Genomic DNA, 12,670 nt, shown 5'->3' on the forward strand with positions numbered 1-12,670 from the left:
CATCAGCAAAATAATGTGTTGTATAAAAGAAATATGTTTCCGTGTGAATATAGTATACTGTTTACTCTAGAAGTCATATTTTATTAATACAGTGTTTTTATTAATATAACACTGTCACTTCTTGAATTTTAATATTAAAACCAAAGGTCCTCTGATTTATGTATTTACCATCTGGCTAAGTTATTTAAGTTGCTTTCCCTTATACATTTATATGTTGTCCACCTCTTGCTATTTCTTTATTTATTCCATATCAGTATTTAACCACATGCACTGCCATTTCTGAAGATTTAACACTCTCTCAATCACTGTGGAGTCTGTGTCTCATTCAGCAATCATATCATCTTAATAGGCAGACACCGTATGAATGGAAACAATGGATGGCTTTGTTGCATTAGTAAATTCTCCTATCTCCTTGCTGCCTAACAAAGACAACAAGCAGATAAAGTGAAGCCAAATCTACTAAGAGGCATAGAAACAAAAGCAAACAAAAACATACATTTTTTTCACTAGAAAAAGTATATAGATTTTTTTTTTCCCCAGACAAGGGATTGTATTCACAAAGGGAGAATGAGGTTCTAAGTCCCAGTCTATTCCCTAAGAGTTGCCACCAAAGACGAACAGCTCTTGTGGAGATGGAGTTCACATCTTCTATTGCATTAGGAAACATTTATTCAGTATAGCCAGCTCAATTCCATTACTTTGGATTTTTTATACATAAAATTTAAAGTAAGAAATACACCTCAAAATATGACTCAAAAAAGTTGCTAAAATTTTGAAACACAAAATGTGCAATTTGATACTCTTCCAAGACTCCTGGTAAAGCTGCCTGTACAGCACCTTCTAATTTCATCCAGGGGAATGGGGGAGACCTTTCAAGGTGGCATCTTCTGGTACGGTCATCAGGACCAGGGAAGTTTGAACACTGAAGCTGAGTCCTTGCGCATCAGCAGAGAAGCTTCCAGGAACTTCAGCAGTACAGGATGAAGCTGAAATCCTGAAGTCCTGATTCTAGTTTTACTGAGCCCAAAGAATGGTCCGGTAAAGATGGTGTTTTGAAAACTTTAGGCATGCGGTGTTGCTATACCACACGTTGTTTCAGGAGAAACAAGATTTTGCATTAAATTAATACACTAGCCCATTTTTAAGAGATCTCTTTCTGCATAACAGTTGCATATCTGAAAATGTTTATTAAAGTCACAGTGCCCAAGTACACTTGCTTCATAAATTAATCTTTGAATATCTTAATCACTCCACAGCCCATTTCCAGCTAAGCAACATTCAATACACTAGTCCTGGATTTACTAAATGCAACTCTCACTACACATACGTAGACCAGGGACACATTTTGTCTCCATACAGAAACACAAGGGTAGGCTCAGGACACAAGTCTTCATTTAGGAAGAACCCATCAGTTGATCCCGATTAGCACACTTATTATTTGTACAGCACAAGATAAACGGAGTTTTTGGAGTAAAATCCTGACTCCATTGAATTTGGTGGCAAATACTGTTAAGGGCTTGAGCAGAGCTAGAATTTCAACCCATGTGTATTATTTTGAGTCCTGATTCCAAAAAAAGCTCCCTGACTTTTCCAGTAGCTGGCTTAGCGTAGCGATTTCATGGATCCCTCCAACCTGAGAATGCTGAACCAAGACTCGCTTCCTTATGAGGTAGATTTTTACAAGCAAAGGCTGCTCTCTGCACTTTGAAATGGTATCAGGACTTGAAGGTTAATTTATTTTGTGTGGGTGTTTGAGTACTCTGCTAATTTGCTACTTTGTGATTCTTCTTTCATTCTGTTTCTTTAAGTAACTTGCTTTTTATTGCAGACTGCAAAACAGTACACTTAAGCTTCCATACCCATGCTTCTTTCTGAAATGTTTTGCTTTAGTTTTTTAACTGTCGTCGTGCTGTGAACTCTGCAGATTTGTTTATGAGTGTCATGTGCTTCTGCTACATCTGCATTGTCACTGTTATGGTATTTTTTCTTTCTGTCTGTTTCTTCCACAGGAGTTTAACAAGTAATCTGCCCAATGTGAATCTACCAAATGTGAATCTCCCTAAAGTACCAAATCTACCAGTTAACATCCCGCTAGGCATCCCACAAATGCCTAGCTTTTCTGCACCGTCATGGATGGCTGCTATTTATGATTCTGAGTGTGTATTCAGTTCAAATTAGATCTCATTTAAATTTAAAGTCATCTTGGCATGGATATGTATTGTTTGTTTCTGCATTATATAAAACTTTAAAGAGTGGTACAGTTAATTAGACATTTTCTGAATGAGACACTAGTGAATTTCTGGCATGTGCATTTTGAGGGTGTCTTGTATAAATCTTGAAAAATTTTCTTTCTCCCACTGAGAATTTGAGCAAGTATATTGCTTTACAAAATAGCCGTCACCAGCGGGACACGGCCTGGCCAACATACAAACCACAGAGCGTTTAATGTGAGCTGCTGTGTCTCAGCAAAGAGTTCTGTCCAAAAGAGAAGATGAACCAATTTCAATACCAGTCAACCAATTTCTGTGGACCAGATGTAGATCTAAAAGTAAATTTTCTTTAATGTGAGCTCCAGATAATAATTTTGTCTTGATTTTGATGAAACAGTTTAACACAGAGAAACGCCCTGCAATGATCTTTATTCAGGTTGTGGGAGGCCCGTTTGAAACTCCACATCCATCTTTACAGGCTGGGTAATCCCATGACCAACTAAAGAAAGATCTTTTCAGCATGAGCTTTTGATTGTGGCTGGAGAAATCAGACACTGTGTCAGCACAGTCACTCCATAGGAGCCTCGGGCTCTTATCTCAGGCTCCCCGTGCGAGACCAAGGTGTGTGCTCAGGAGGGTGGAACTGCACATCCCCAGCTGAGCACACATCAGGCACCGTCAGCTCTTTGAGCAGATTCCCCCTACAAGTCCCAGCCACCAAGCAATGCGGAGAGAGGTACAGGTGGCTAAATCCCAATCTGCATTGGAGGCAGCAGGTCTCACAAGATGTCCTAGCACAGGACCTGAGATCTTCCCAGTTCCCCTGGGCCATTTACGACCATCCTGGGATGGTCTCAGCCAGTTCTGCACATTTGTGTTGCTTTTTCCTTACCACCTCCTCTCTCCTAAAAGATAAAACCAAAGAAGCCTCCCACATTTTTTTTTCTCCCCATCACTGTTACTGAAACACCCTCGATTACATCTACACCTGGGGTCCACCAAAATGCCTCTGCCATGCACAGACTTTATTGCAGAGCAATGGTAATGAACCAGAAATAAAGAAAACACCAATATTTAATTTTTTAATAGAGTTTTAAAACATTTTAACTATTATCACGGTCATTTATGTTTCAAAGTATACAACTCATATTCATGCTAAGATAGCTGTATTAAAGGCTAGATTAGGCAGTTGCCTGTAAAGAGTACTTGAAAGTTTTAATCTTTTTCTCTGTGCATGCTTTGTGGTATTACCCTTGAAAAGATAAGAATCATGTCATGACAGAAAATTGGATAAGCCCTCTGAAAACTTGAACATAAATGGTGTATTGCAAGCTGCCTGGCGATTAGAGTTAAGTGCAGTGCTCACAAGCAAAATATTAACAGTGCAACTTGGAAATAAATCTAATACATTGTTTACTTGCCTGAAGCCCTAATCAAAAGTGAGAAAAAGACCAAAAATAATAATTCTGAAATTTTGAAAGCAAATGGGTGTCATAATGTTGCTGTAGTAAATACCAATTACTGTATTTGCACGTATTTAATTATTTCAGACATAAATTCTTGCATTTCTAAAACTGGGTCTAGACTGTTAAAGCTTACTTATACCCAAGCACAGGTTTGAACCAGGAGAAGCTACAAACTGGTGGCTGGAGCAGCACTGGAGACTTCTGCCAACTTGTCCCCTGGTCAGAGGAAATGCCTGATTCTTTATCTTTTCACTTCCCTGGTTTCCTTTTCCTCACCCTTCCCACTCCATCGAGGACGTGTTACCTGTCGCTTAGTGTCAGACTCGTTTCTCTTACAATGGAGATGACCCATCCTTGATATCGTTCTCCCCGTTGGCACAGGACCCACAGGGCCCCTGGCATGTTGTGGACACGGTTTTCACCTCGCAGTAGCCCACGTGTATGCATTTAGCTCCGGTCTCCTCTAGCATTAACTCAATGCAGCTGGCATCTGTCACAATAGAAACACCCTCCCTCACCTGTTTCTATAGATGATGTCAGCACAAGTGGTAATGCATGGTGTGTTAAATATCTTCTAAATTACCGTGTTAGCATTAGTGGTACGCGAGGAGGGGGTTGGAACTCTTGAAGCTCCCTTGGTAATTGTTCTGAAAAAAAAAAAGAAAAAAGGGAGAAGGAGAGAGGGAGAGAAAAGGGTTATGGATGCATAAATTTCTCTGCACAAGCGGAGCACAATCGAGTTCTGTATTTTTATTCCATCAGTGGAGGTTTGGGATATAATTATACTGTGAAAAGAGCCGGTGTAGCTACACACTGCAGGACCAAAGACTTCCATCTGGGCAAGGGTGTGGGTTCGAGAACGCAAGCTTTGGAAAGAAATTCAGAGTTTTGTGACAGACCAAAGAAGTTGCAAAATAATTTTTTTTTGGAAAATGGAAATCTGTCATCCTCTAGATGCCTTTGCAAGAGGCAGCTCTGCGGAAAGGTGCAGCAGTCAATCCAGCCAGAAGGTCTGGATGTGAGATGCCCAGTGCCCTTAGCTCAATTGACTTACCCCCATTTTTTTCCAGCTGTTCAAGAGCTAACGCGTGTCCTCGCTCACCACTTGTTAGCACTGTCCCTTCCCTGGAACCGGGGCCTCGGCGGGAGGGACAAGGCCACCTAAAGATACAATTCGGAGGGGGGACGATTGCATGAAACCAAATCTTAATAACTGCATACATTCCAGTATGGTAGTTATTACCGGTCGAGGATTTTCTACCACGATTCCTGGCCTTAATTTTTAATAACCACATGCGTTGATGTGGTTATTAACTAAGGCTGATTTTTACCATACACACGTTCTTCCTGTTAATATGTGTAACTCATAATGTTGTCCTACTCATCTGGTCTGGAGAGTTTCGTGGGTTATGACAGCAAGGTAGATTAGGCAACTGTATGGTAAAACTCAAAATCCTGATGGTGGAGATGGCCAGCGTTGTCCTGTGTATGAAACTACTGTCTGCTCCACACTTGTTGCAGGAATGGTCTCCACATCAGGTGGCAAAGAGTCTGATGCCGCTTATGACTTGTGTTCTCGTTCTGCCCTGCCAGCAATGGATCAGGCACCTCGGAAGATCTGTTCTGGAAGCTGGACGCCCTACAGACTTTCATTCGGGATTTGCACTGGCCTGAGGAGGAGTTTGGGAAACACTTGGAGCAGCGCTTGAAGCTGATGGCAAGTGACATGATCGAGTCCTGCGTGAAGAGGTACGTGTGCGCGAGCAAGGCAGGAGCTCAGCGGGGGCAGCATTTGTCTCTGTCTCGGTATCAGTGCTGTGCTTTGCCTTTCAGCATCACTCCCACCGTCATTTATTCGTGGCCCCAGCTCAGCACACACTGGGTGGAAAGCCACCTCCTTGCTGTGAACTGTGGGCTCCCCACCCAAGGGTTTGTCTGTTGAGACTCTGGGGAGTGCCTATTCGCACTGAGGCAGGAAATCACCCACTATTTCGAGCTTTATGGACTGTTAGCTTATTGTTGGTGCTGCACCTGAGGTTGAATCTTTGTAAAATCAGTTTCTTGTTAGCGAGGCCGAGTGCTGAAGGCACAGCCCCAAGGCATATCCCAGCAAGCAACCAGAAAACACAGATCCAGGAAAAAAATAAACAAGCAAGAAAAGCGATTCCAAAAAGGTCGATAGTGTAGCTTGTCACACAGGCTTCACATCTGCTGTTGAAAGAGAAAAGGCACCGTATCATCACAGGATACTCACCTGCAGATATCACAAAAGAGAGAGGTTTCTTTAAAAACTCGCAAACATACAGACAGCCGTCACTTTGAAAACAAAATGTTACGGTTAAATTGTCAAACTTCCCACAGCAATCCATGTTCATTTGGTGTCAGAGCTGTTCAGGCAGGAGGAAGAAATGAACTTTGCATTCCATCGTGCAAAAATTAATAGACAAAGAGACAGACCAAAGGAAAAATGAGTGCCAAATACAGCTGGTACATGCTAATAATAGCTGCAATGTGCGATGTGGCTGTTCTGTACCGCAGTTGCCTGGCCGCTCTGCAAGCGCGAGCTGGGATTTGTTGTTCACACGTCCTCGCAGGCTGGATATTCAACGTCACTGCACGAGGAGGCACGTTTGGTCCCCGAGATGGAGGCAGTAGGCTGGCCTGCTGGCAGCGGGCAGCTCGAGGCTTGCTCTTGCAGCCTTCTGAGGTAAAACCCTGAGCACTGGAAGTGCAGTGAGATGGCCGTGATGTCCTTGGCTGGCACGGCAGCTGAGCTCCAGCTGCCGGGCCATTCTTTAAAAACAAATGCAGTGCTGTAAGCTGCAAATGCTCCAGGTGAGGCAGTGCAGGGATCCTTCTGCAGCAACATAGGTGCTGGTTTGCAATCTGAAGTGATCGGCGGCGTCCTCGGGCTCTGTTCCTCAGTGCTTTGCCTCCACCAGCCTCACTGAAGGCCAGCAGCGTGTTCAGTGGAGCTCTGCTCTCCACTGTGTCCCCAGCACCACTAGCAAAATACTGATTTTTCTCTGTTTTTTTAAACACTTGAAACTGGACACTGTTACTGCACCTGTGATGCAGTTGTAGCTGCGATGATCTGCAGAAATGAGACTGGGTTAGGTTGGCTGACATAACAGGGAAAAATAAGCCATTTTCCAGGTACATCTGAAGAAGGGTTTTTGTGCCTGAAAGCTGGCTTTTTTTCCCAACTGCTCCAACCTTTCTACAAATATATTGCCCCTCTACAAAAACCTGGCCTAGCTTGCGATGGTGTGACTATATATAATGGTTCTGAGCATAAGTAAGTAGGAACATGCTCATCTCTGCGAGGAGATGGAAAATCCCAGTCACTTTTGGTCCTTTCAGTAATTATCAAGATTCTAGTCCCCGAGTCCAGGCTAAATCTGGCACTGGTAATTAAATCAGTTCAAATGCCACTGCTGATGTAAACCAATATGCTGCTTTCCCTATTTATATCACCTGCAAACAGGGCCTGGCTAAGGTTTCTTTAGCAATTTCAGTTTGACACAACATTTTTCTTCGCGTCTGTCTCTGAACCGTTGAATGCCATGGAGGAGCCACCCCGCCTTCCACACTTGGTTGTATTTCGGGGCTGTCAGGAAAGCAGCCCTTGCAAGGCAGGCCTGTTCTGCTAATACATCCAGGCAGGAGGACCTCTGCACCAGCCCGGATCTAAGCCCAAGAACGGGAGTTTCACATTTGTAAATTAGTTTCCATTTGCATAACCCTTGGGGGATCTTTCAAGATCAGAGTTATTCCTGAGCTGCAGCTGATATTATTTGTTATTTCTAAATTGAAGCTCCTATGTTAATTTGTTGGCGGGTTCTGTCGGATGTGATAATTGTTCTGTGCTAGGTTAGGTTAGAGAAGTACCTCAGGAATCTGCAGAGGGGCTCAAGAGAAAGGCAAGGCAGTGCCCACTGATCTGCAAGGCTTCCCAATGCTGGAGTTACAAACATCTCAGTATTATAAATACTACACAGGATCACATTCTGTAGCCTTTGCTCCAAAAAAGCTCTGTGTGGGCTCGTGCAATGTGTGTGTTCACCCATGCACGATTGCATGTGTGCACGTGGTGCAGATGTACTGTGAGGAGTGTGTGTGCCTTGGACAAACCACTCCTGAGAGCTTACGAGACAATCAGAAAGTTTTGGCAAGCAAAGAAAGTTGTGCAGACCTAAACCCACAATGATCTGGTGTCCTTTCAGTGGAGCAATGAAGGAGTTCCTGGCTTTTGTAGTGGGTTTTAGGGAGTAATAGGAGCTCCCTTGAACACACCAGCCTTGCTGTTTGCCTGTGGTTACAGATCAGCTAATGCAACCAAATTATAGGTGTACATTGACACTGCTGTTTGCAACATCATCACACTGTTTATCAAGCACGAGAAAGTCATAGTTTCTCTGAAACCGTTGCACACTTTATAAATAGTGTGTACTCTGGGGAGCGCGTTTCTTTTTAAACTGGGGAATCATTTTTAGTAAGAGCACGTTTGTAACAATTGTACTGGAACGCTCCCAGTAGCACTCAGCTTTCTGTTTTGTTGAACTCTTCGGAGCCGTGTGTTTCACATTATTATTAGCTTCAGTATTTTAAAAAGTAACTGAAGCATCTTTTTCTACTTCCCTTAACAGAACCAGGATTGCGTTTGAAGTAAAACTGCAAAAAACCAGCCGATCAACAGATTTCCGAGTCCCTCAATCAATATGCACCATGTTTAATGTCATGGTAGATGCCAAAGCTCAGTCAACAAAGCTTTGCAGCATGGAAATGGGCCAAGAGGTAAAAATGCAGGTTCTTCCTTTCACAGCTTTTAAAGGCAATGTAATGAAATTTCCTATCTTGCTCTGTGCTAAGTTAAGAGGCATGTTAGCACTTGTGGATTTAGCCTTCCATATAGAGCGTGCAGATGAATATGCAGGGTGTTGCTCTCAAATAAACCCAACGAATATGAACATTCAGAATCCCAGCCACTAAGGAGAGATTTTTTGCAAGGGCTGTGGTGTGCATAAGGTACCTCTAGAGCTTGTTTGATGGGTACTGACCACATATAAGTCATTAACCACATTTTGGAGCCAGGTGTAGGCAACAGACTTCTTGTGTATGACTGTTTTCTGGAGACAAACACGGAAAACAGAAGTGCCAAGTTGTTGCTGAGATTCTTGTAAGGAAAAGAAAAGACTTACAAAAGTAGATTGAAATTCGACTTCCTCGAATATGGGCTAAAATCAGCAAGCCTGATGATCCTGGCTTTCCAGGTTCTTCATAACTCAAGTTTCCCCACAACAAACCTGGTTTAATTAACCACTGCTCTAGTTTTTCTTCTGAAGCCATAGCTGCAGGTTGAAGTTTCTGTGAATTAGAAAGACACGCTAAATTGGATTTGATTAAATGCATCATAATGATCATTTTGTTATAGTGGCTCAAAGCCAAATTAAATATTCATAAACCAGCCTAGAATAAATTCACAAATACTGTCTGGCTCTCCTATCCTGCTGCTTATCAGCATTTCCTAGGTAAGCCCTCTCGTACAACTTTGAGTGGTCAGGTTTTACAGTCAGCCCTTGCAAGTTACTGGTTTGCTTTATTTACGGTGGCGTTTTGGAGATCAAACCAACTGCAGTATTGTGACAGAGCAAGCTTGTTGCATTCAGAAAATCACCAGGTTAAGTATTAGGATGGCAGGAGGCTGATGTTAGCTCTATAAATCGTGTGTCCAGGCACTCGCTGCATCTTCCCTTGCTAACGTGTGGTGCTCGGTGGTTCCCGTAGCTTCCTCCAAATTTTGAGCATCGGTCACTGTGCACACAGTTGGGGGGCGAGCACAAGGAGAGCGGGCAGCAGCACGGGCACATCTCAGTTGTGCCAGGGCTGAGCGCTCGTCTCTGCAAATCTGCCTGGGCTGCTTCCAGGAGGTGTTTGGTACAGCAGCCCTGAGCGAGCGCAGCTCCAGTGGCAAGCAGCACTTGTTGGGGCACGAGGATTTTAACAGATAACTGAACTAATAGAGTTGCAAAGCAGATGTAAATTATCGGTGCATAAGTTACCGTTTAGAGCTGCAGCATTTTATACACCCTCCCTTTTTCTTTTCTTCGTTTTAATGAGTGTTTCTACCTCCCCCTCCGTTCGCTCATGCCATGAGATGCTCAGGCTGGGGGCTGGGGGGTCGTGGTACAGGAGCAGAGCTCTCCCTACAGCCAGAAGGACAAAATGCCACCCCAACTCTTCCAGTCCCAGTGGAAACGATGGCACAGATCGACAGCAGACAGATGAGAGACAGGGTTGTGAGGCAGGGATGTAAGGCAGGGATGCTCCTTACCATCAGGAGCCCCCATCAGAGCCGCAGCCAGCAGCCCGTGTCCCCAGGGCTGCTGCGCACCTTGCACCCCTTCACCCAGCACCATCCGCAGCCACGCTCCCGCAAGGCGAGGTCCCTTTGCAGGGAGTTCAAAAGCAGCAAAAAGGGCTAAAATTGTCCGCGGCGCCGTTCCCACATCACAGTTTGCCCAGACCGTGCCGAGGATGACATTTGGATGGGAAACGAGCCCCTGATTTTTCTCCCTGTCAGTGCTGTACGTGGGCAAAGACAAACTTGGCGCATCATCTGACCTCGCTCCCGGGGACTCCCTCCCACCCCGCGGCCTTTCTCCGAAGCCTACCTTCGGCTCCACGCACTTCAGCAGACACTTGAATGCATTTTGAGAGCAGTACCCTGTGAAACAAACACCCATCATTTCATTTCCATTTCGTTGTCTCTAAAGGCAGCTGTTAAAACATTTGGTAAACATACTTTACCATCTTAAATATTTATTTTTCCTCTGAATTTTTAATACATCTAAGGGGATAAATGTATGTATTAAATGTTTCTCAGTTGGTCTAGTATGTTTCTATTTAATATCTAAGGTCAGATGGTCCTTAGAGAAATACAACGTACACACAATCTGTTACATGACAAGGCAAGATACTCATCACATAAAGTCAAGTTGAATCATTGTAGTGCACTGATTAGGGATTGTAATAATCGAGCTAATAGAAAGCTGCGATGAACTCCACCAGCAGCGGTTGCTGCGCCGAGCGAAGCAACCCGGCTCCGCGATCTTTAACCCCGGGCGTTTTCCGAGGGGACGCAGAGGGAGCTGCTAGAACCGCTAGTTTTGGAGCCAGCCAGCTCTGAACGCTTTCCCGGGCACCATTTTTCACCCCACTGTCCTCCCAGCCCCATCCTGGCAGGGACTGCTTTTCCCCAGGGCGTGGAGCTGGGGCCACCCAGGCCATACCCCGCAGGGTCCCCAGCCCCGGGGCTGCCCCAGGGGTTTTGCACCCTGGTGGGAAGGTGCGGTCAGAGCCCTGCAGACACCACTGTGGTGCTTGCACAGGGCCTCTCCTGCTCTCAGAGATGCCTGCTTATTCCATCAGTGCCCTTACTTGCTTTTTAAACAAGCTTTTAAGTGAAAACGCATTGGTGAAGGCGTTTCATGCTCTGTTTTGCATGTACCTAGCTATTTTTGTGTTAAAACTCATGGTTTATCCAATGTAAAAACCCCAGTTGGCAATGCCCTCTAATGAATTAAGCATTCTTTTGGAGGAAAATACGAAACTTGATATTGAGTCAGGGGAATTTTGCTCTGGATTCCATAAATTGTCCTTTACAATGGGCAACCATCTCCAAAAGTGTGTGCGCTGCCAGGCCGTCCTGGCTGTGCAGCCACCTCGCAGCCTCTCCCATCCCTCCTGCGTTTCTCTCCTCCATCCCGGAGCCCCAGCAGCCCCTCAGCTGCCCTGCTTTTTTCTTCCTCTCCTCCTTGTCTTCCCAATCTGCCTGCCCGCTGCCTGCTTCCCAGGGAAGGGAATTAGCCAAGTCCAAGGTCTCCCACACGCACAGCAAATGTAGCTGCAGAAGGAAAACCCCATGGGGATGACAACCCCAATGTGTGCAGCTCCTTCATCATCTTCCTTAGGAAGTGCTGGCCCTGTGTGCTGAGGACGTTGGTGGCTCCCCCCATATCCAGGAGTTACCCATCACTTTCACCCGAGGGCCACATCTCCCGCTGTGCCAGGTCAATCTGGAAGCTGATGAGGCCTGACCCTACATTAACAAGCTCAGCCACAGACAACTGGGGTTGCTGCAAGGCACTCGTATACGTCTGGACCTGCAGAGCAGGACATGGAAAGGGGATCTCCAAAAGCAAACATTGTTGGTTTGCATGCCTGGCCAGAGGGACTCCTGTCCTGCCCCATGGGGACGTGGGGGCAGCACCACATGCCCCTGCCCTGCTGTAGGACCCACCTGGCTCCTTCCCCTTCAAAGTAAGAGAAAGCCTCAGGGGTCTGCCAGCAGGTAGCTAACATCCTGCCCCTTCCCCATGTTCCTTGCTGCACATACTACAGGCAGCCAGCTCTGACGTTACAGTGAGAGGAGGTTTTGATCACGTTTCATTTCCCCCTGCTTATTGTTTCTGTGCGTGATGCTGTTGTTATCATAGCCACATTTAAAAGGTCCCCCATTTTCTTTAAGATTTTGTTTTATTTATTGTTTATCTTCATATTTTCTTTTTCCTGTCTTTCGCACTTTCCTCTTTATTTCTGTCCCCAATCATCTGAAAAGTTTGCTAAAGAGTGGGTAAGTGTGTCCGACTTTTTTTTCTTTGTTCCTAATTCCTGTGTTAATGTGCTGTTGTCGTAGGAAAAAAAAAGAAACCAGAGAGCAGCTCAGACTGCTGATCAGACACCGAGACCAACGTCTAGCATTTGTAAAGCCCTCGCAGTCTTCGTTCCCAAAGTCTGATTAGTATTTAAAGCAGATTTGTCTCTTTCAATGTGATTTGATGTTAACATTTTAAAACAATATTAATGCCAAGTGGTAATGAATATAGTGACTAGCACCAGTGCTTGAAATGTTTGACTGAAAAATCAAATGTTTTGTGTTGGAAAGCAGTCATAATCAGTATTTTCTCAGTCCATTGAAAATAAGAATATACT

The 12,670-nt window shown here is 44.7% G+C and overlaps 1 protein-coding gene across 10 annotated transcripts in view; it reads left to right on the top strand.

Annotated features, from left to right (window-relative positions):
• The window catches only part of CADPS (calcium dependent secretion activator), a gene marked incomplete at its 5' end in the record, with an annotated part of 195,724 nt that overhangs the window by 154,466 nt on the left and 28,588 nt on the right, over nucleotides 1-12,670 (top strand). For 5 of the 10 annotated variants that reach the window (XM_082768147.1, XM_082768149.1, XM_082768152.1 and 2 more), the window contains 3 exons: nucleotides 2,010-2,156; nucleotides 5,270-5,425; nucleotides 8,326-8,473. In XM_082768147.1, the coding sequence (XP_082624273.1) occupies nucleotides 2,010-2,156; nucleotides 5,270-5,425; nucleotides 8,326-8,473 (451 nt within the window). The remainder of the gene's footprint in view (nucleotides 1-2,009; nucleotides 2,157-5,269; nucleotides 5,426-8,325; nucleotides 8,474-12,670) is intronic. The other 5 variants (XM_082768150.1, XM_082768153.1, XM_082768148.1 and 2 more) reach the window with 1 other exon arrangement.

Source organism: Aythya marila, assembly GCF_965140915.1.
Source record: "Aythya marila genome assembly, chromosome: 10".
Classification (NCBI taxonomy): domain Eukaryota; kingdom Metazoa; phylum Chordata; class Aves; order Anseriformes; family Anatidae; genus Aythya; species Aythya marila.